The sequence below is a fragment of the Martes martes genome (genome assembly GCF_963455335.1).
Source record: "Martes martes genome assembly, chromosome: 15".
NCBI classification, from domain to species: domain Eukaryota; kingdom Metazoa; phylum Chordata; class Mammalia; order Carnivora; family Mustelidae; genus Martes; species Martes martes.
This window is the reverse complement of record NC_137903.1, coordinates 40814307-40836451: the sequence shown is the minus strand read 5'-3', so window position 1 is coordinate 40836451 and position 22145 is coordinate 40814307. Positions and strand designations below refer to the sequence as shown.

The following is a 22145-nucleotide window of genomic DNA, read 5'->3' as shown; positions in this document are numbered from 1 at the left end:
TTAAAAATTTTAAGTAGTTCCCTGCCCAGCGTGGAGCCTAATGTAGGGCTTGAATTCACAGCCCCAAGATCAAGATCTGACCTGAGATCAAGAATCAGACACTTAACCAACTCAGCCACCAGGTGCTCTGGAATAAGATACTGTGTAATTGGAACCATACAATATGTAGTCTTTTCAGATTAGCTTTTTTTTCTTTTGAAGATTTTATTTGTCAGAGAGAGAGAGTGCGTGTACACAAGCAGAGGGAGAAGCAGGTTCCCTCGTGAGCAAGGAGCCCGATGCCAGGCTCAATCCCAGAACCCTGGGGTCATGACCTGAGCTGAAAGCAGAGGCTCAACTGACTGAGCCACCCACGTGCCCCTCACATTAGCCTCTTTATTCTTACATTTTTAATCTGCCACTTCACTTTTAGTTTTCCTGGGTTATAGATATTTTTAAGGATATGCTTAATTTTGGAAGCATACTTTCTTCTAAATATTAAGTACCAGTATTAAAAAGTTTGACTCTTCATGTGGTGATACATCCTGCTGTCCTAAGTCCCATTGCCATTCGGCTTTATCTTTTATGTGAATTGTCCCAACACTATATTTAGGAATATGAAACTTGTTACAGTCAGACATAGTACTGATTTTTTTCAGTCCTTCAACAATTGCTGAGCAAATATTACATGCCATGCAGCATACAACAATATGCACTTTCTCATATAGAAAGAAGATAGAATATATTGGAAACACAAGAGGAGTGCCTAATACAGGCTGGGCTAAAAAAAGGCTTCTTGAAAGAGCTTCCTGACCTAAGTGGGCCTTAAAGGATGAGTAGAGGTTTAATATTCTAGATTTAGGGGAATACTTGAACCAAACAAAACCTAGAGTGAAAAAGAATATATTGTGTGCACGGAAACCTTAATACTTCTGTTGGTAGAGAATAAAATATGAGGCAGATGGTGATGAAAATAAGATTGGAGAGGTAAGTGGGGGCCACATTCTAAAGATCTTAATGGCATGTTCAGGTACTTGGGATTGATCTTCTTTAGGCATCATTGAAGAAATTGTTGATGGTTTTTAAATTGAGGTATAATATGTATGCAGTAAAGAGTAATAAAATCTTGGGGTGCCTGTGTGGTTCAGTCTGTTAAGTGTCTGTCTTCAGCTCAGGTCATGATCTCAGGGTCCTTGGATCCAGCCTGGGTTTGGGCTCTCTGCTCAGCAGGGAGTCGGTTTCTCCCTCTCACTATCTCTCTGTGAGCTCTCTCTCGCACACGCGCTCTCTCCCTCTCTCTCAGGTAAATAAATAAAATCTTTAAAAAAAAAATAGTAAAAACTCTTTAGGGGCCTATCTTGATGACTTTTTACATACATACACTTGTGATATACCAGAACACTATCTAGATTAAGATACCTACCATTTCTAGCACCTAAGAATTCTTTCTTCTCTTTCCCAGGCAATACCCTCCCCACTGCCCCCCACCTTTACCAACTGGTATTTTAACTTCTAGCACCGTAGACACTTTGTTTCTTTTTAAACGAAGTCATAGAAAGTATTCTTTTTCCTCTTTAAATTAAATCCTTCAGTAGGTGCTATTTTTTATCTGGCTTTGTTCATTATGATATCTGTGAAATTCAGCCATATTATATGTAACAGATCAATATTTCTTTTATTATTGCTATATTGTATTCTATTGTGTGAATTTATTACAGTTTATCCATTCTACTGTAGCTGGATATTTGGGTTGTTTCTAGTTTGTTTCGAGTTTTTTATGAATAAAGCCACTATGAACTTTCTTGTATGTATCTTTTGATAGACATAATTAGTCATCTCTCTCGTATAAATACCCAGGAGTAGAATTTTTGGGGTCATTTGTAGACATTTGTTTGGCCTAAGTAGATACTGCCAGTTTTCCAAAGTGAAATGTGCCAACTTATACTGCCATCAGCATTGTATGAGAATTTCACAGCTCATATCCTCTTTGGTATTGTTGTTTTAAAATTTTTAGCCTGGGGCACCTCGGTGCCCCAGCCGTTTGGGGGTCTGACTCTTGGTTTCAGCTCAGGTTGTGATCTCAGGATCATGAGATCAAGTGCCATGGCAGCTCGGTTGGTGCTCAGCATGGAGTTGGTTTGAGATGCACCTTCCATTCATGCTCACTCTCTCTAAAAAAAGAAATATTAAAAAAAAATCTAGCCCTTCTGATACATAGGGAGTTGTGTCTCATTGTCATTTTAATTTAAATTACCCACATGTGTAATGCTATTCCTTTTCTTAAGTTTTTTTTTTTTTTTTTTTGAGAGAGAGTACGTGAGCACCCACATGCATGGGGAGGAGGGGCTGGGGGAGAGGTAGAAGGGGGCTCCCCACTAAGCAGGGAGCCTAATGGGGAGCTCCTTCCCAGGATCCCAGGATCATGACATGAGCCAAAGGCAGACACTTAACTGACTGAGCCACCCAGGTGCCGTGTGTCATGTTATTCTATAACTTCAGCCGGCATATGGTATGCCTGTTGGCCATTTGGATATCCTCTTTGTGAAATGTTTGTTGAAGTCTGTTGTCTATTTTTTTTTTTTTTATTGAGTTGTCATGGAAGAAGAACACAGGTGAATGACCAGCAGCTGTGAGGAGAATAGAGGAAGGCAAGAGCAAAGCTGGAAGCAGAGATCAGTTAAAAGGTTACTGTGTCATCCGGGTGAGAAGACTATATATGCTCTGTGAGAGCAGGGTTGTTCTTTCTTTCAGGGCTGTAACTTCAGATCCTAGGACACTGGCACATAGTAGGATTTCAGTATTTTTTAAGTGAATGAATATGGGTCCTCAGGAAAGTAGAGAAGGAAAGGAATATATAGATGCAATAGATAAAAATTTTTTAATAAGAGTTGAAAACGATGGAATCTGGGATGATTATCAGATTGCCAGATTTGTACATCGAGTGTCAAATTGGATAGTAGTGTCACCAAAGCAGCAAAGACTACAGAAAGAATTGCCAGTTTAAAAATCAGGATACATTTAGTTACCATGTGACCTTGAGCATATTACCTAACGTAATACGTCCTTCAGTTTCCTCAACTCTGAAATTGAGCTTTACATTGTGATTTCTAATAGACTACGTGAGATAGTGCGTGTAGAACACTTAGAATAGTGCCTGGCACATAGAATGTACTCAGGGTTAGAGATAGGAACAAACAAAAATCTCTATCCTGTAGAGCTTACATTTTGGCAGTGGTGGTATGCCCTGTAAGAAAAAAGTAAAGGAGCATATCAGATGGTGAGAAGTATTACAAGAAAAATTAATCAGAAACAAGATGGGAAGCAACAGTTTGTGTATGGTGGTAGTGGGATTGGGGTTGAGAGATCAGGTTTAAATAAGGTAATCAAGTAAGGCCCTACATTAGGGAATTCATAGATTAATGCTTAAAGGGAAATGAGGGAAAGGTTAATGATTGGGGGAATAGTGGGCAAACTGATCATAATTCTTTAAGAAAGCAGAGCTCCCTCTTTTTACCAAAAAGTGTAATGTTAGTAGTACTAATTACTATTTATTGTGCAGCCCACATCAGTTAGACTTTCCGAAACCTTTTATCCCTTGCTGTCTGCAACACATATAATGTACTACACAAACCTTAGCATGAATTTAATCCCCAGAAGGTCATCATTATGTGTTTTGAAGGAAGTGTTTTGTGTTTAACTCTGATATAGTAGCATAAACCAGTAGATTCTCTAAAAGTAGCTACTACTTGGAGATCAACAAAATATCTTCCTTTACAATTTACCTGTTCCAAATCACCTTATATATATATATATATATATATATATATAAATATGTTGTAGCTATAAGCCTCTGTGTTTGGAGTCATGTAGCAGTTTGTCCATTTTTTTTTTAATTCCTCAAAATGAAATTTTTGCCCGGGATAACAGTCTAGAGATAATCCATACCTCTTATTTTGTTGCGTTATTTTTCAAGCATGTGCAACTGAAAATCACTCAACTTTTGTTTTCTGGAAATAGTTTAAATTCTTTCAGGTATAGTCCATAAAAATAAAGTAATTACAAGGCCCTTAAACCTCAGCTCTTAGGTTATGTGGACAGTACATTTTATTAATACTACTGTTATTGCTTTATTATTGTTCCAAATTTTAGATTATGTTTCTAATGCAAAGATTCCTTAGGTCAGAGTACGTACTCGAGTGTCATCCAGCTGTTGCATTCCAAGCGAGTTGCGTATGCAACTTAACCTATTCTGAATATATCTTCCTGTTTTCTCATTGTTGTCCAGTTCTAGAATCAGTCACAGCCCTGTGGTAGCCACCAAGGAAGTCCAAGGCACAGGCTCCCTGGAAAAAAAGAAAGAAGCAAGTGAAAGGAAAGAGGTGGGGGTTATGAGTTTGACAGATATGCTGCTTTGTCTTCTGGAGTAAAGAGGGGACTCTCTGTTCTCAAGTTTTGTTACTGACACCTGTTTTTGTCCCTTCCAGTTCAATACCAGACATCTGCTGATAGTCAAAATCCAAATGTCATCACTGCTTCAAAAATGACTTTATGAAGGGTTGTTTTCTAACTGTAATTAGCTTAATTGGAGTGTTTTTAACAGTTTAAATAACAGTTTAAAAACTGTTGAGGGGCGCCAGGGTGGCTCAGTCCGTTAAGTGTCTGCCTTCAGCTCAGGTCATGATCCCAGGGTCTTGGGATTGAGCCCTACTTTGGGCTCTCTGCTCAGCAGGGAGTCTGCTTCTCTGTCTCCCTGTTGCTACCCCTGCTTGTACTCTTTCTCCGTCAAATGAATAAATAAAATCTTAGGGGAAAAAAATACGAATGTAGAAAAAAAAACCTAACAAATAATAATCTTGAATGAAAGAAGCCAAAACACAAAAAAAATACGTCGATGATCCACTGTATAGAACTTTTGTTTTTATTTTATTTATTTATTTATTTTTAAGATTTTACCTATTTATTTGACAGAGGGGGAGAGTGAGAGATGGGGGCAGTACTAGGGGCAGGCCTGGTTCTGGGATGGTCATTTTTTGCAGCCTGGTGGCCTTGGCTTAGCAGGGGCAGCTGCTGGGTGACTTGCTGACTGCGGCAGAGGCCTGCAGGCGCAGTACAGCTACTCTGTCTGCCTTGCCATGTAGCACTGACATGTGCCATTGGCACCTGTGACTACATGTAAGCGTAGTGGGCCTCCCAGGGACACTGGGGCCTGGGTACTATTGGGGAGAGGTGGCAGCCAGGTGGGGGTGGGGCTGCCTGGGGGATTGGAGGTTGAGGGCACTGGATATGTTCCTTCTTCAGTTTAGTCCCTGATGCCTGACCCAACCACCCCACCTATACAACCCTTTCACCCTGGGGTGACTTGAAGACCTGCCCCATCCCAGGGCACCCAGGGGCTGCTGGCTGCCTCTCTAGGTCTCCCTGGGTCTCAGGGCAGCAGGCACAACCTCTTTGTCAGTCACCTTTGATTTGTTCTGTGGACACGGGGGCAGGCAGGTATAAGTAAATGCCTTGTGGTTTTTGCTGTTAGCTTTTTTTTTTTTAAATATTTTATTTATTTGACAGAGAGAGAGCCGGAGTGCATAAGCAGGGGGAGCGGCAGAAAGAGCAGGAGAGAGAGAAAGAGACTCCCCATTGAGCAGGGGAGCCCAGTGTGAGGCTGGATCCCAGGACCCTGAGATCATGACCTGAGCTGAAGGCAGTTGTTTAACCAACTGAGCCCCCCAGGCTCCCTGCTGTTAGCTCTTTAAAAAAATCTGCATATAAGTGGACCCAGGCAGTTCAAACTGGTGTTCGAGGGTCAGCTATACAGGTCAACTGTATAGGTATGCTTACTTTGTAATAATTCATTGACTTGAACATTCTTGATCTATATGCCTTTCTGTATGTATGCCATACTTCAGTATGTCTTGAGTATCTTAAAATATATTTAAAATACTCTGTTTTAGTCCTCTGATTATTTTTGTGAAATGTTCTAGTAAAATGTTCCTTGTGATTCTCCTCAAAAGAAACATAGTAGTTGCTCTAACCTAATTAAAAAACAACAACAGAAAAACCCTGGGCTTAAACAGTTCCAGGGTTCCTGTACTAAATATACTTAATTTAAAACTAATGCTCAGGTTAAACCTAAAACAGGCACCATTTAATTTAGATTTTTATTTTTGGCTAAGTAATAAAATAATCATTAATAAATGGAATAAAAATTACAGGTGCTTAAAGTTGGAAGATTAATTACAGTGGAAAAAGTACAGGCTTTGGAGTTGGACAAACGTGGGTTCAGATTATGACTAGACCACTAAATTAGCTGAGTAACTTTCAGTTTTCTTTCTTTCCTTCATCAGTAAAGTAGAGGTGATCGCTGTCTCAGAAGGTTGTTGGGGGATTACATGAGATAATCTATAAGTGCTTGGCACCCAGATCTCGCAGTGGGGATGGGGAGGAAATAGATTTGGAGAGTATGTAAAGATGCTTTGGGTAGATAAGAACAAGTATAACCTGCATAAGATAACTAAGGTAATGTTGTTAGGGAAAGTAGTCTTTCGGTTATAACCACTAAAGACTAACAACATCTAACTTATAAGCATATGAATCTATCAGTATTAAGAGCTAATAATGCTTCTCTGGCACATCAGGATAAAGGACTGTTAGCATGGATGATAAATGTATTAAGTTGGAATGTAGTAAAAAGTTCTAGATGGACTTAAATTGAGCCTAAGTGGTACATGGTTTTTTGTTGTTGTTGTTGTTGTTGTTTTGAGGGATACAACATGTTTAGTGAGAGAGAGCATGAGTAAGGAGAAGGTCAGAGGGAGAAGCAGACTCCCTGTGGAGCTGGGAGCCGGATGCGGGACTTGATCCCAGGACTCCGGGATCATGACCTGAGCCAAAGGCAGTCGTCCAGACCTGAGCCACCCAGACGTCCCTAAGTGGTACATGTTTTGTCTAGAGGATTTGTTGTCCACGCTGTGCTTTGAAAATGTTACCATTGGTATACTTAAATGCTTTTCCCCTTAGTTACTATTAATTTATGCTGTAGGATTAAGAAACTGAATTTAGGCATGTTGTGTTTAAGAAGGTACTTCTGTATATTAGTAAATTTTAGGGCCTTAAGAAAAGAGGATAGATAGATTCACTCTTGGAAAGGGTTGTAACTCAGTTGAGAGAACCTTTCAAATTCCAGTGTCGATACTGCATTCTGTATTACTGTATTCTCAAAAGGGCTGTGATGAATTTTAAGTGTTATGTTGGTTGTTATGTCTTAATTATATAAACAGTTATCAGATATCTTTTTTGAAAAATTTTTTAAAAATTTTATTATTTTTATTGACATATAATGTATTATTTGCCCCAGGGGTACGGGTCTGTGAATCGTCAGGCTTACACACTTCACAGCACTCACCATATCACATACCCTCCCCAATGTCCATAACCCAACCACCTTCTCCGTACCCCCCCTCCCCCCAGCAACCCTCATCAGATAATCTGTCTTGGAGTAACAAACCATAGGGGCTCAAAACAGTAACTATTTGGTTACACTTGGGTAGGGTTTAGCTGTGTGGTTCTGTTGCTAGTCTCCCCTGAGACCACTCATGCAGCTTCAGTCATCTGGCAGCTCAGATTGGGGCTGATTGCTGTAGGGGTCTGAGCTTGGACAGTTTTTCTCTCTTCTTTTGGTCTCTCCCTTGGGGACTAGTTCACGCGAACTCACATAGTGGCACCATGTTGCAAGAATGAGAGTAGAAGCTGCAAGGTCACCTGATGCCTAGGCTCTGAAACTCCTCCAACATCACTTCTATTGCGTCCTACTATTCAAAGTAAGTCAAGGCTACCCAGATTCAAGAGGTGGGAAAATAGAGCCTCCTCTCTTTTTTTTTTTTTTTTAAGATTTTGTTTATTTATTTGACAGAGGGAGAGAGATCACAAGTAGGCAGAGAGGCAGGCAGAGGGGGGGGGAAGCAGGCCTCCCGCTGAGCAGAGAGCCCGATGCGGGGCCCAATCCTAGGACCCCGAGATCATGACCAGAACCGAAGGCAGGGGCTTAACCCACTGAGCCATCCAGGCGCCCCTAGAGCCCCTCTCTTAATAGAAAGAGCAGCACAGTCAAATTACAAAGGGAGGAATCTTTGCAGACTAACACAACAAATGATTTAAAAACCTAAGGAGACAGTCTTAACAGTAGTAAAGTTAGACACATCATGGTTGGAATCTAAACTCTACAAGCCCTCATTGGCTGTGAACCTTGAGAATATGGTTTAACCATGATTTTCTCAAGGGTCCGATAATATTTTGCAAGGTTATTATGATAGTTAAAAATAATGTACTTTTGGGGGCGCCTGGGTGGCTCAGTGGGTTAAAGCCTCTGTCTTCACCTCAGGTCATGATCTCAGGGTCCTGGAATCGAGCCTGCATCGGGCTCTCTGCTCAGCAGGGAACCTGCTTCCCTTCCTCTCTCTCTCTGCCTGCCTTTCTGCCTACTTGTGATCTCTGTCAAATAAATAAAATCTTTTAAAAAAAATGTACTTTCTAAGTTTTTAGAATATTTTAACCCATAGTAAGTGCTGTTATTATTTTAAAACTTAGCATTCTGTTTAAGTTTTCATTTGCTTATATTGAACCTATGAAAATTTTCGTCAAAGATAGGGAAGCCAGTATAGCTTGCTAATAAGTGATATTCCAGAAGCCCTTTGAAAGATAAATTTGAGGGTTTTTCTCTCTGTTTGCCAGCTTTGATATATTAAGGGTTATTTGCTCATGTTATAAGTTGTTTGCCTAAAATAATGAAACAAAAACCTGGATTTTATATTTGAGTTTATAAACCTTGAGGTATCTTTTCTCCTTCGTCCTAAATGGAAATGTGTGTGTGTGTGTGTGTGTGTGTGTGTGTTAATTGGGAAAAGGAACAACCAAGATTTTTTTAGATTGGGTTTATACCTCTTAAACTGGTTAATATTAAACAGTTCAGGGTATAAGAATACTTGAATTTTTAAGCTTTTAAAAATTTATTTTTGTTTTTTAAATTTTAAGCTTATACTGTCTGGTGTATTAAGTTTCTGTTTTGTGTTTTTGGGAGTAATTGTCTAAAATTGGCATCACTTGCTACTGATGTAAATTCACTACATTTTGGCCACAGAGAGTTTGTTATGCTGCTGATGTCTGAGATCTTTTTTTTCCTGCAAGTGCCTTAAGGTGGAAAGTAAGATTATTGATTTTTCTTTTTTAATTTTCTAATTTTTATTTTCTCTGGTTTATTTTTTATTTATTTATTTTTTGCCTTATTCTTTTTTTTTTTTTTTTTGCCTTATTTATTTATTTATTTTTAAAATTTAATTCCAGTATAACTAACACAGAGTGTCGTATTAGTTTTGGGCATACAATATAGTGATTCAGCAGTTCTATACATTACTTAGTGCTCATCATGATAAATGTACTTTTAATCACTTTCATTTATTTCACCATTTCCCCACCCACCTCCCTCTTCTTTTTAATTTATTTATTTTTAAAAAAGATTTTATTTATTTGAGAGAGCACAAGTGGGGGTGGAGGGAGAGGGAGAAGCAGATTCCCTGCTGAGTGGGAAGCCAAACTAGGGACTCAGTCCCAGGATCCCAGGATCATGACATTAGCTGAAGGCAGACACTTAACAGATTGAACCCCTCAGGCACCTTCCCTGTTCTTTTTTAATACACACATTTAAAGAAGTAAGCTTCCCTCTAAACCTTGCTTCAGTTGTGTCTTACAAGTTTTTGTGTGGTGTGTCTTCATTTGTAGTCATCTCAAAATATTTTCTAATTTCCCTTTTGATTTCTTCTTTGACTTACTGGTTATTTAGGAGTATGTTATTTAGGGGCGCCTGGGTGGTTCATTTAGTTAAGTGTCTGCCTTCAGCTTCGGTCATGGTCATGATCCCAGGGTCCTGGGATCAAGCCCCACTTCTGGCTCTCTCCTCAGTGGGGAGTCTGCTTCTCCAGCTCCTTCTACCCCTCCCCCTGCTCATGCTGTCTCTCACTCTCTTGCTCTCTCTCTCTCAGATAAATAAATAAAAATCTTTTTTTAAAAAGTAGCATGTTACTTAATTTCCCTGTTCGTGAGTTCCCCAGAATTCTTTCTGTTAGTGGTTTGTGATTTCATTCCGTTGTGTTCATAGAATATAATTTTTGTAATTTCAGTCCTCTTAAATGTATTGACACTTGTTTTATGGTCTAGCATGTGGTATATCTTAGAGAATGTTCCATATATATTTGAAAAGAATGCTGCTCTTGTTAGGTATTCTCTGGATGTCTTTATCCATTGACAGAAGCATGGGGAATCACCCCTGCTTGGTTCACCCCTAGTTGGTTCAAAGTGTTGTTATTTCAAGTCTTAAAATCCTTGGTGATCTGTGCATGCTACTCTGCATGGTAAGGCCCTAGATTTCTTCCCTAGCAGCTAGCTTTCCATTAACTCAGTTGACTTAGTATTGGGGAAAATAAATACTCCAGCTTGATAGGTTTGCTCATATATTTTGGCTGGCTTTTTCTATATTAAAACCATAGAGAAAATAGCAAGAGAGGAAAAAAACCCAAGATGTTCTCTGATTTTAAGGAACTTAGAGTCTAGTTATATACCCTAGCTTTGCTCTGTTGAGGATTCTGTTAACAGCAGTGCCATAGTTAAAAAATCCAGTAATCTAGGTAAGAGATGTTGGTAATCTAAATTTAGGTATTGGGAATGGATGGGAATGTTTCAGACATTAAAAAAATAACATGCTAGACATGGTGACTGATTAGTTGAGGGGGAAGGGCTTGAGGAAAAAGGGAAGAGTCAGGGGTGATTCCCCATGCTTCTGTCAATGGATAAGAGATTTGATCATTGATATAGGGAACAGAAGGTTTTTGGTAAGGTTGAGATGATTTGAGACACTAGTTGGACATGAATGGCCAGCTAGTTGGACATGGAAAGTACTGGGTGGCTAGTAGCCAACTGGTTATATGGCCCTGGCTGACATCAGAAGAGAAGTCTGAACTGGGACGTAGATTTGGGAATCATCGGCGTGTAGTTGGTATTTGAAAGCTGAAGAATAGATGAAATCTCTCAGGGAAATTTTGTAGAGGAGAGAATTGAGGAAGGAATTCTGAAAAACCACATATATTCCAGAAATGGGCAGAGAAGGAGAAGCCCTCAACAGAGACACCCAAGGAGTGGCCTGCTATTAGTAGAATACCTGGACAGTATGGCATTATAGAAACCAAAAAAGGGCAGCATTTGCAGGAAGAATGGTCAACATCATTAAATGCTGTGTATAAAGAAGATAATGACTTGAGATATAACTGTTGAATTTCTTTTTTTTTTTTTAAGATTTTATTTATTTGACAGAGAGAGACACAATGAGAGAGGGAACACAGGCAAGGGGAGTGGGAGAGGGAGAAGCAGGTCTCCCACTGAGCAAGGAGCCCAATGTGGGGCTCTATCACAGGACACCAGGATCGTGACCTGAGCTGAAGGCCGCAACTTAACGACCAAGCCTCCCAGGCGCCCCATAACTGTTGAATTTCAAAAGAAGGTTGTTGATGTGTTTGTTCGAGTTGTTTCAGCATAGCAATTGGGGTAGACTGGTAGTTTTAAAACCGAAAGGTGAGGGGGGCGCACCTGGGTGGCTCAGTCTTAAGCTCCTGCTTTCAGCTCAGTTGCCTGCTTTCAGCTCAGTCATGATCCCAGGGTCTTGGAATCGAGCCCCGCATCCAGCTCCCTGCTTAGCGGGGAACCTGCTTCTCCCTCTGGTCTTCTCTCTCTGTCTGTCATGAATAAATAAATAAAAATCTTTAAAAAAAAAATCAAAACCCACAACCGAAAGGTGAGGGGGTAAAGAATGGAGCCTAGGAAGAAAATAAGGACAAGGATTAAATGACTTTTTTTTTCTTTTTTTTTAAGTATACTCTGCGCCCAGTGTGGGGCTTGAATGCATGACCCTGATGAAATCAGGAGTTGCAGGCTCCACCAACTGAGTCTGTCAACTGCCCCCCCCCTTTTTCTTAAATTAAAGGTTGGAGATAGAAATGTGGGTGTTTTTAAGCTCTTCTGAACAAGGATTTAAGCATGCGGGTGGGAAAGAACTAGTAAAAAGGGATAAGTTGAAGAAACAGATTATTAGTGCTGCCCCTCAAAATGTCTCAATTTCATTGTAATTAACAGTCTGAAATATGAAAGTTAGATTTTCTTTTCTTTGTGAGTATTTATCCCTACGTCCAAGATTACTGAATACTTGCCAATCAGATTTGTCATTGTGTCTCAAAATAACTTGTACACACCGGAGGAACAAACTTCCTGTTCTCAAAAGGAGCCTATTATTGCAGTAGGAGGAGAGATTTCTGAATGTGATCTGAAAAACTAAAGTCTGGTTGAAATATTTGGCCTAGGCACCAAAAATTATTCTTGGATCTTCTTGTGTTGGGACTGAGTCATCTTTGTGGTTTAGAAAAGAGGCCAAATTAAGGAGACACCAGTTTTCACCAAGAAAGCAACTAATATCAGAAATCTGCATTTAATTTGAAAGCAATTAACAAGATAACAGATCAACTAAAATGGCCTAGTGTATTCCAGAATATTCCTGATTTTGATTAGATTTGATTTGATTCTTGTTGTGTTGTCTGTTTTTGGAATACCACTAAATGGTGATGACAAACTTACTTGACAACGTAGTGTATGTAATATTCAGCAGAATATTGATGCAAAAGCTGAAAAAAATAAAATAACCTTTGGCTGTTTTGCTGTAATGGGTAAGCTTTCCCTGCTTACTACCTCACAGGTACTTTCAAGATGATGTTTTTCTGCTACCTCTTAATAACTGGTGATGTCCTCTTCAGTGCAGCACATTTACACACAGTGCATAACTTTATGTAGAATAGATATCTGGAATCTTAAACTGTGTACACAAAGTTAGAAGTTGTCTTTCACTTTATAGCTTACTGTTTCAGCTTCAGATCACGTAGCTTCCCCATGAATGATTTTATCTTTCCTTAGTGTTACTTCTCCTAAATTTGGCATTAAGTTGCAGATAGCAGTGTTTCTTTTTGTCCTTCCGAACACTGGGAAAGTAAGCCAGCTAAATGAACCCTTTGCTGCTTTCTCAACCCTTATTTGTCAAGTTCCATCTTTCAGGCTTTCCCCTCTCTAAATGAGAAGCCATTCTCTTTTTACCTGTCTCAAGTATTCGTCCATTTGTACTAACATTAGTATATTACATTAATTATATCTAGAATGTTGTATACAATATAGGGTTACAAATTTATGTATTTTGGGGGAAGAGAGATCTTTTACAATCAAAATAGTATCTTTCTTCACAGGGTATTATTGCTGGAAAAACCTTGAGCTTCCTTAAAAATCTCAGACTAGTATTTTATCTGTAAATTAATTGAAACTGCTGAGAACGAGAACACTGAGAAGTGTTATAATAAGCTTTCATTGATTTTTCTTCTTTTTGTTCTGATTTCCTGCTTTTAGCTTCGTTTTTCAAGTTGGTTAAAAATGTTCTCTGAAGTTGCCCTGCATATTGGTTGCTATGGAAATATTCCAGAGAAATGGCAAATTAAATTAAGGCCAAGAATAAAGAGTTAAACTCATCTCATAGGGCAAGGGTGAGAGGAAATCCAAGATTTTCTTCTCATAGACAATAAAGATTTGTCTAATATATCTTTCTCAAGGCAACTTAAAAGCTGAGTTGTGGTCTCAGCTCACAACTCCTAGGCTTTAGGCAAGTTATTTAATGTTTTTGAAGCTTTAAGTGTTACCTATAAAATGGGCATTAAAAAATGCCTCAGAGGAGTGAGTGACTGGCCCAAACTAGATACTTTAAAATTTTTTTTTTTTTTTTTTTTTATTTGACAGAGATCAGAAGGGGGCAGAGAGGCAGGCAGAGAGAGAGAGGAAGAGAAGCAGGCTCCCTGCAGAGCAGAGAGCCCACGCAGGGCTCGATCCCATGACCCTGAGATCATGACCCGAGCCGAAGGCAGAGGCCTTAACCCACTGAGCCACCCAGGCGCCCCCCAAACTAGATACTTGATGAATTTTATTTCTGTGTTTCTCCCTCTAAATCAGAAGCAGAGAAAACAAACCTGTGTAGAGGAAATGGTAATACACTTTTAAGAATTTTTTGTATTAGTTTTTAATATATTTAAATAACATCTTTAAAGCAGTATAATTTAGCTTTTAATAGGGCTACTGCTACATTCCTAGAACAGATCTGAGAGATGTCTTTATATTTTTAAGTTGTATATTGCATTTAAAAATGTGAAAGCTAAGACTTTTTATTTAAAAGTCTTTCATGATTATTTTAATAGCTTTATTGAAGTATAATTCGTACACTATAACATTCACTTATTCTAAGTGTATAATTCAATGAATTTTAGTAAATTTGCAGAATTGTGCAGTCATCACCACAATCCAATTTTAAAATATTTCCATCACTCTTCAAAGTTCCCTGCCTTGATGACTATTAACGATCATCTGTAAGATGACACAGAACATATATTTAAAAGTACCAGCTTGGAGGTTAGGTTGGCCAAGTTTGAATCATAGTCCTGCACTTACTAGTTTTGTGTCTTTGGGTACTTCTCTGTATTTTGGTTTCTCTAATATTAAAATGAAGGTAATAACTGCATTACGGTGTGGCTGTGAACATTTGCGTGGCTGTGAACATTGTTTTAATTCGATACCATGTACAGGCTACTGCGGTGCCGGCACCTACTTGGTACTTCACAAATACTGGTGATAGTTTAGGGTTATGGTGTACATTTAAAAGGAAAAGCATCTGAAAACAACTAGCATAATGCCTGATCCATGCTTTATTTTCAGAAAACCAAGCTCTTTTATGTATCGTGTCATAATTTTGTCTGTAGTAGCTATGAGCACTATTCCTGGTGTAAAAATGTGCCTATTATTGGGGAAGTTATATGATGTTTTAAAATTTGGGCCCTCTTCAAGGTGGACTGATTGCTATTTAACTGTCATGTGTGTTCTGTATTATCACTTAGTATCAGAGGGATCAGGGGAGTAGGCCTTGTTTTAACTGATAGGAAAGTTAGTAATGGCTCTCATCATTGAGCAGTCACCCCTCCTTTGGGTTTTGTTAGAAGTGAAGAGGCCCATCATTCATGCTTTTCTGGTTAGAAAGGCTCCAGTAGAATTACCCCTGTTGAGCAACATGTGGACAGATCCCTAACATACCGTGATTTATCTGGAGACCTTGAGACATGTGCTTTGTAATTAGAAGAATTATTTAGGATTTTTTTTTCTTTCTTGATAGAACCTCGCTCTAAGAAAAACTGGTTTAATGAAGAAAGGGATAGAAGAGTTGTAAATAACTTCATTTAAAATGCTTTTTTTCCAATTAATAATATGTATTTGAGCTAGATGAATAAAGAAACTGAAAGAGAATAATAGCAGTGGTTTATCTGTGGAGGTGGCATGGAAATGAGGACTAGCGGGATGGGAAATAGGGGTGAGAGGGAGACATTTCAGTGTAACCGTGTAAAAAAAATGTTTGATGCACATGAACATCACTTTTAAAAATATTTACAAGAGTTAGTCTGAGATTGTGGTGCAAATATAGAGGAGATATATTTTCATATAAATTATTATTTTTTTGTATTCTTATGTTTTCACCAGTTACTTTATTTCAGTATGTCTGAGTCAGTGATACTTACCTTCCCCCTCTCTTCCTCCCCAAATAAAACCTTTGAGAATCTGATAAAAGTCAGGGATCTTATTCCCAGAAGAATGAGCATGTATATATAAACAATTTTACATATCATTTCCAAGATTAATGGATGCTTTGATCTAAGCCAAATATTGTCAACTGTGGTTTTCATATGCAAGAATATTTTAAAAAATCAGCTGTTTGGTGATATAGGTTTATATGCAAGGCAGTCTGGTGGGATGTAGGGGACACTAGAACTAGGAGTTGGGAAACTTGGTTTCTAATCCTAGCTCTGCCATTATCAAGCTTCATGACTTTGTAACTGTTTTACTTGTCATGCCTTTTGGTCTTCATGTCAGATTGGTGTGGTGGAAAGTGCATGTAGGCTTTAGTGTTAAGTACTGACCTAAGGTGGCTATATCTTCTTGACTTTGCCAGTTACTACCTGTGTGACCTTGGACAGAGTTCTTTGAACGTTTTTTTTTTTTAATGTTATTTTTTATTTCCCTGCAAAAAGAAGAAAAATGATCCCGAGTTCTTTGGGTTTTATTTATTTACTTTTAAAGATTTTATTTATTTGTCAGAGAGAGAGAGAGCAGCACAGTGGGTGTGCAGTGGGGAGCTGCTGATAGAGGGAGAAGGAGGCTCCCTGCTGAGCAAGGAGCCCAATGCAGGGCTCCATCCCAGGACCCCGGGATCATGACCTGAGCCGAAGGCAGAGGCTTAACTGACAGACACACCCAGGCATCCCGTTCTTTGGGTTTTAAAGATTAAATGAAAAGAGGTGTTTAAAAAAGCTTAATAATATGTAATAATACTTGCTTTTGTTAGGGACAGAAGTAAATGTTAGTATCTCACCTTGAAAAACTAGGCTAGAACCAGATGATCTCTGAGGTATCTTTTACCAATAAAATTTTGAATTCTTGTTACAACAGAATAATTTGGAAAATTTTTTATGGCAGCATAGATCTGAGTTCATATAGGAGAGCCACGTGTTTTCAAGTCTGTAAAACTGATGTTGACCATGTTTTTTTTTTTTTTTCCAAGATTTTATTTATTTATCTGACAGATCACAAGTAGGCAGAGAGGCAGGCAGAGAGAGAGGAGGAAGCAGCTCCCTGCTGAGCAGAGAGCCTGATGCGGGGCTGGATCCTAGGTCCCTGGGATCACGACCTGAGCCGAAGGCAGAGGCCTTAACCCACTGAGCCACCCAGACTGCCCCTTGACCATGTTTTTTTTACCTGTTTCCATATTGTAGTGTCTGACATGTAATAAATCTCAAATATTTATTTATAATTTTTTAAGATTCATTAAGGAAGAATATAGATTAGAATTCTTAATTTAGAGTTTTTAAGTACCTTAGAGATTTCTGAGTAGATTTCCACAGGTTTGTGAACTCTCTGAAATTACACACAAAATTTTTAGTGTGCCTAAATTGTAGTAAGGAGCTATAGCTTTTTTTTTTTTTTAAGATTTATTTATTTATTTGACAGACTGAGATCCCAAGTAGGCAGAGAGGCAGGCAGAGAGAGAGGAGGAAGCAAGCTCCCCACTGAGCAGAGAGCCCAATGGGGGCTCGATCCCAGGACCCTGAGATCATGACCCGAGCCGAAGGCAGAGGCTTTAACCCACTGAGCCACCCAGGCACCCCAGGAGCTATAGCTTTTATAGTGAACAAGACACATTAGGTCTCAGCTCTTGTAGAATCTGTATTCTTATAGAAGATGGATATTAAGTAAGCAGATTAAAATATAAGAAAGAGGGGCTCCTGGGTGGCTCAGTGGGTTAAAGCCTCTGCCTTCAGCTCAGATCATGAGCCCGGGGTCCTGGGATCAAGCCCCACATTGGGCTCTCTGCTTGGCGGGGAGCTTGCTCCCTCCTTTCTCTCTCTTCCTGCCTCTCTGCCTACTTGTGATCTCTTTCTGTCAAATAAATAAATAAAATCTTTAAAAAAATAAAAATAAAATATAAGAAAGAAAATGCTATTTACAGATGATGGAAATGTTTTATAGAGAATTTAAATATAGTGATAGATTAGAAAGTGATTTAGAGTTTTAAGTGGTCAAGGAACACTTGACATTTTTGATCGCATCGAAGTGAATGGTTTCCAATTCAAAGATTAGAGAGAATACCTCGTATTATTATACTAAGGTGGGAACAAGCTTCCCTTGAATAGCTGGACAGTACTAGGGTGGTGGGGTAAGTGTTAGAAAATGAAGTTGAAGTAGAATTATAAGTCATATCAATTAGGGTTTTGTAAACCAGAATAAGAAATCCAGAGTTTATTCTAAATCTTACAGAAAGCTGGTTCAGGATTTTAGCTGAAGAATGATGAGAAAAGAAAACTCAAAGTGGAGATTTGATGATTCCAACATTTAGGAGTTTAAGAGATCAAAAACACAGTCAGCAAGTTGGAGGGGACGAGAGAAATGTGTTTCATTGACACTTTCAAGAAGCAGGAAGTTAGTAGTCATCTGTTTCATATCTTATTGAGAAGACAAATGAGATTAGAACAGTGACCTGACCATTAGATTTGCCAGTAAGGTTAGCAGAATTGCTGTGAGGTCAGTAGCTATTAGCGCAGCTTTGTGACATTGGTTTTTGAATGAAGTCACATATAGTTCTTCCTTACTTATATTTAACCTTTAATTTGTGAATGGTGATATGGCTAGAGTTTGGGTTTTGTGCGAGAATATCTGGGTTTAGTATCTTAGCTCTCTTTTTATCTTACTCAGCCTCTCTCAACCTCCATTTCTCAAATCTGTAAAATGGAATAACAGTAATTATCTACCTTTTATAAGTGCTCTGTATGCAAGGCATTTAGAATAGAATGTGGCACATAGCTGTGTAATGGTGAAAGTTGTACTGACGTACAATAAAATATTTACATTTTATGCCCTTTGGGGTTTGTATAGTTACAGCATTTGAGAGAATAAAGTGCTGTGTTTTGTTATCTTTACTTAATGGTTAACAAATTTTAAGTTGTTTACAAGGCTATACTAATAAAAAGGAAGGAACCATTAAATTTTACTTTAATGCAGAGATTAACACAAGATCAGATTCTTCACAGACATTAATGTCAATTGCTATGTTAATCTATAGAAAAGTTCATGTGGGTGATACTTTATTGATTTAATCAGGTTCAGCAAGCAGTTTTTTTTACTAATACCTACTTCTTTTTTCTGAGTATTATGTCTTCTAAAACTTTATTCCTTTTTTTCTTTATTTTGGAGCATTCTCTAACCCCATACACAAATGTAGCATTTGAGTCTGCAGTCAAATAGAGTAATTAGATACTGTTCTCTTTTTTACCATTCCAGATGAGAGTTTCAGTTTATTAAATAGTAATAATTTAATATAAACGTAACTGTAGCTACTCAATCTATTTGATTAAATCTATTTTATTAGAACTATTTATCTTTAAAACATTATAGAAATCAAAATGTGAGCAGTTTCTTTATTTACTCATTCTTGTTATTGCAGGGGCCATTTTAACACACATGCAGATAACTTTAATTTTATATCCTGAACATGAAATTAACTTGGTAAAATCCATTTATCTTAGAGCACACTTTGCAAAAACCCAAACAAAACTAATATTACTTACAAGGCAGATATTATGACTGTGCTGTTTCACTGTTTCCCCAATAATTCAGTCTGGCACATAGTAGTGCTTAGTAAATATTTGCTGAATGAATGAAAACTGCTCTCTCACCAATAATGGGCTTGCATTTAAGGTTGAGTTATTTCGATAAAACAAGAATTAAATATAATGCTCAAAGAATAAGGTATCTAGATGATTTACTTTCCTAGTTAATTACAGCTTAAATAATTTTTCCATCTCTGTAAGCAGTCTCGAACAAAATCAAATCTTGGAGAACCTTACTCTTGTTCTGTGCATCAGTTCTTATTTTTAGAAACGACATTTAGAGTAAGTGTAGTAGGTATTGTTTAATATATATGCTGGAAGTTTTAGGTTGAATTTTATATATAAAAAGAATTTCTATTAGACACAGGTGATAAATTTGTGATTTGGCTGTTACCCTTTGCCAAAAACAGAGGCTAGGCAATGGAATTTTATTATAATTTGAATTATAATTGTTCTGTCATTCATAAATTTAAGAATTTAAAAAATCTTTTGAAGTAAATAATTTTAACTACGCAGTTGTTCAGTACAACACACAATAGCAATAAATAAAGGCTATACCAGGGGCTTAAAGATAACTAACTACCTGTAAATAAAATTCTTCACAATATTTAAGACCCTTAAAAACAAACTAAAAAAGCCCATAGACATTTTATTTAAAGACCTTTTTTTTTTTTCCTTAAGATTTTATTTATTTATTTGAGAGAGAGGGACAGAGATAGCTAGAGAAAGCAAGAGCAGGGAGGAGAGGGAGAAGTAGGCTCCCCGCCAAGCAGGGAGCCTGATTGGGGCCTCAATCCCAGGACTCTTAAGATCATGACCTGAGCTGAAGGCAGATGCCCAACCAACTGAGCCACCCAGGTACCCTACCCATACCCAATTTGATGATAATTTGCTTTATACCAGTTTTTTTTAAACTCTTTATTGAGGTGTAACATGTACAGAAGCGTACCTATCATCAGTGTAGAGCTTGATAAATTTTCACAGCTGAACAGATAGATGTAACTGGCATTCACATCAAGAAATAGTATTATTAACCACCTTAAAAAGGCAAATTCTGGGACACCTGAGTGGCTCAGTCAGTTAAGCGGTTGCCTTTCGCTCAGGTCCTGGTCCTGGGGTCCTGCAATCGAGTCCCACTTCGGGCTCCCTCCTCAGCAGGGGGCCTGCTTCTCCCTCTGCCTGCTGTTCTCTCTGCTTGTGCTCACACTCTCACTCTCTCTCTCTCTGACAAGTAAATAAAACCTTAAAAAAAAGAAAAAAAGGCTAATTCTTCTATATAATCATAGACTTCAGTAAACTTCAGAGATGTAGATACTGGATCTAACTTTATTTCTAACTTCATTTGTTACCTTGAGCAAGTAATTTTCTTTCTGGGGTCCACTCCCTATCTCTACAGTGAGGGGATAAAACTAGATGTTTTATTATGGCTGATTCTATAGAAGTGCAAAACAATGTACTATAGTGATAACAGTGTGGTATAAAATGTTGTAGGTAGTAGAGTGAATGCACAGTTTAATTGAAAAGGAAGACACATTGATTTCTCTTTCTCTCTTTTTTGTTTTCCAGCTTATATTTCACACTATGTGCTGACTGTATCTACAGAAGATATTTAAAAAAAAAAAAACTTTTTCAAAGATTTTGATTCCAGTGGAATCTTTGCTTTAGATTATTTTCTGTGTGTGTGTGTGTGTGTGTTAGTGAATTGTAACTCCAGTAACAATGCCTGTACAAGCTCCACAGTGGACGGATTTCCTCTCCTGCCCAATTTGCACTCAGACTTTCGATGAAACAATTCGAAAGCCCATCAGTTTGGGTTGTGGCCATACTGTCTGCAAGATGTGCCTGAATAAACTCCACCGCAAGGCTTGCCCATTTGACCAGACCACTATCAATACAGACATTGAGCTCCTCCCTGTGAACTCAGCATTGCTGCAGCTGGTGGGTGCTCAGGTAAGATGGGTCACTTACTGTTCAGTTTCTGAGTGTATGTGTTTTTCTCCTAAGGGAAACTTGAATTAAAATTGGACAACATTGCCTTCTACCTAAATAGACAGAAAATTCCATTGGTACTGTGCAAATCCTTTATTTCAGTGTGTTGGGAGATACATCGTGGGAGTGCAGTGTTCCTCGGTCATAGCACAGAACAGTCATTTAATCTGGTGGTCAGCCTTTCTCAGCAATCTCAGCTGTTCAGATCACTAGAGAGACCTAAGAGGATAAGTCACGGAGACCTCTTAATATTGACGAAAATACTATTCATAAAACCATTGCATTTTACTTAATAGGAAAAGAGAAGCTACTTTAGACAGTTTTCCATAGTAGATACTAACTGAAATGAAAGATGAAGACGGTGACAAGAACTCTAGAGCATATTGGGAACCATTTTTCTAGAGTAGAAGCAAATATTCCTAGGTATCTAAATGTTAAAGTTAGTCTAGCAATTCTGATGGTAATACTCTAAAATTTAATGTCCTTATTCTCAAATTTAGGGATTAATAGTATCTTCAGAAGATTTCACAAAGCCAAGGGAGGTGGGTTGTTGAAAGCTAGATATGATTTATTTAAGTAATCCTTTACTAAATTTGCAGAGTGTGAGTCTGAAATGCCATATATTTACCAAAAATTATTTTTTTAATAAATACACTAGAACTTTAGGTCTGGCCGCACTGATGTTCTCTAGATCAGTCTTGACATAAGCTGCTAAAATGTACAAAAGGTTGATATTATGTATGTTGGAGATGAAGAGAGCAGTTCTAGAATAGCTTATTCAAAAGGAAAACTTATTTATAAACCTCTCTTGTGATGTCACCAACAACACTACAAAATATTTGTCAAAAGGGGAAGTGCAAT

The 22145-nt window shown here is 38.1% G+C and overlaps 1 protein-coding gene across 4 annotated transcripts in view; it reads left to right on the top strand.

The window, feature by feature from the left end:
• RC3H1 (ring finger and CCCH-type domains 1) overlaps positions 1-22145 on the top strand; it is a 75343-nt gene that overhangs the window by 14261 nt on the left and 38937 nt on the right. For all 4 annotated transcript variants that reach the window (XM_080824309.1, XM_080824310.1, XM_080824308.1 and 1 more), the window contains exon 2: positions 20862-21245. In XM_080824309.1, coding sequence (XP_080680435.1) covers positions 21015-21245 — 231 coding nt within the window. In that variant the 5' untranslated portion in view covers positions 20862-21014. The remainder of the gene's footprint in view (positions 1-20861; positions 21246-22145) is intronic.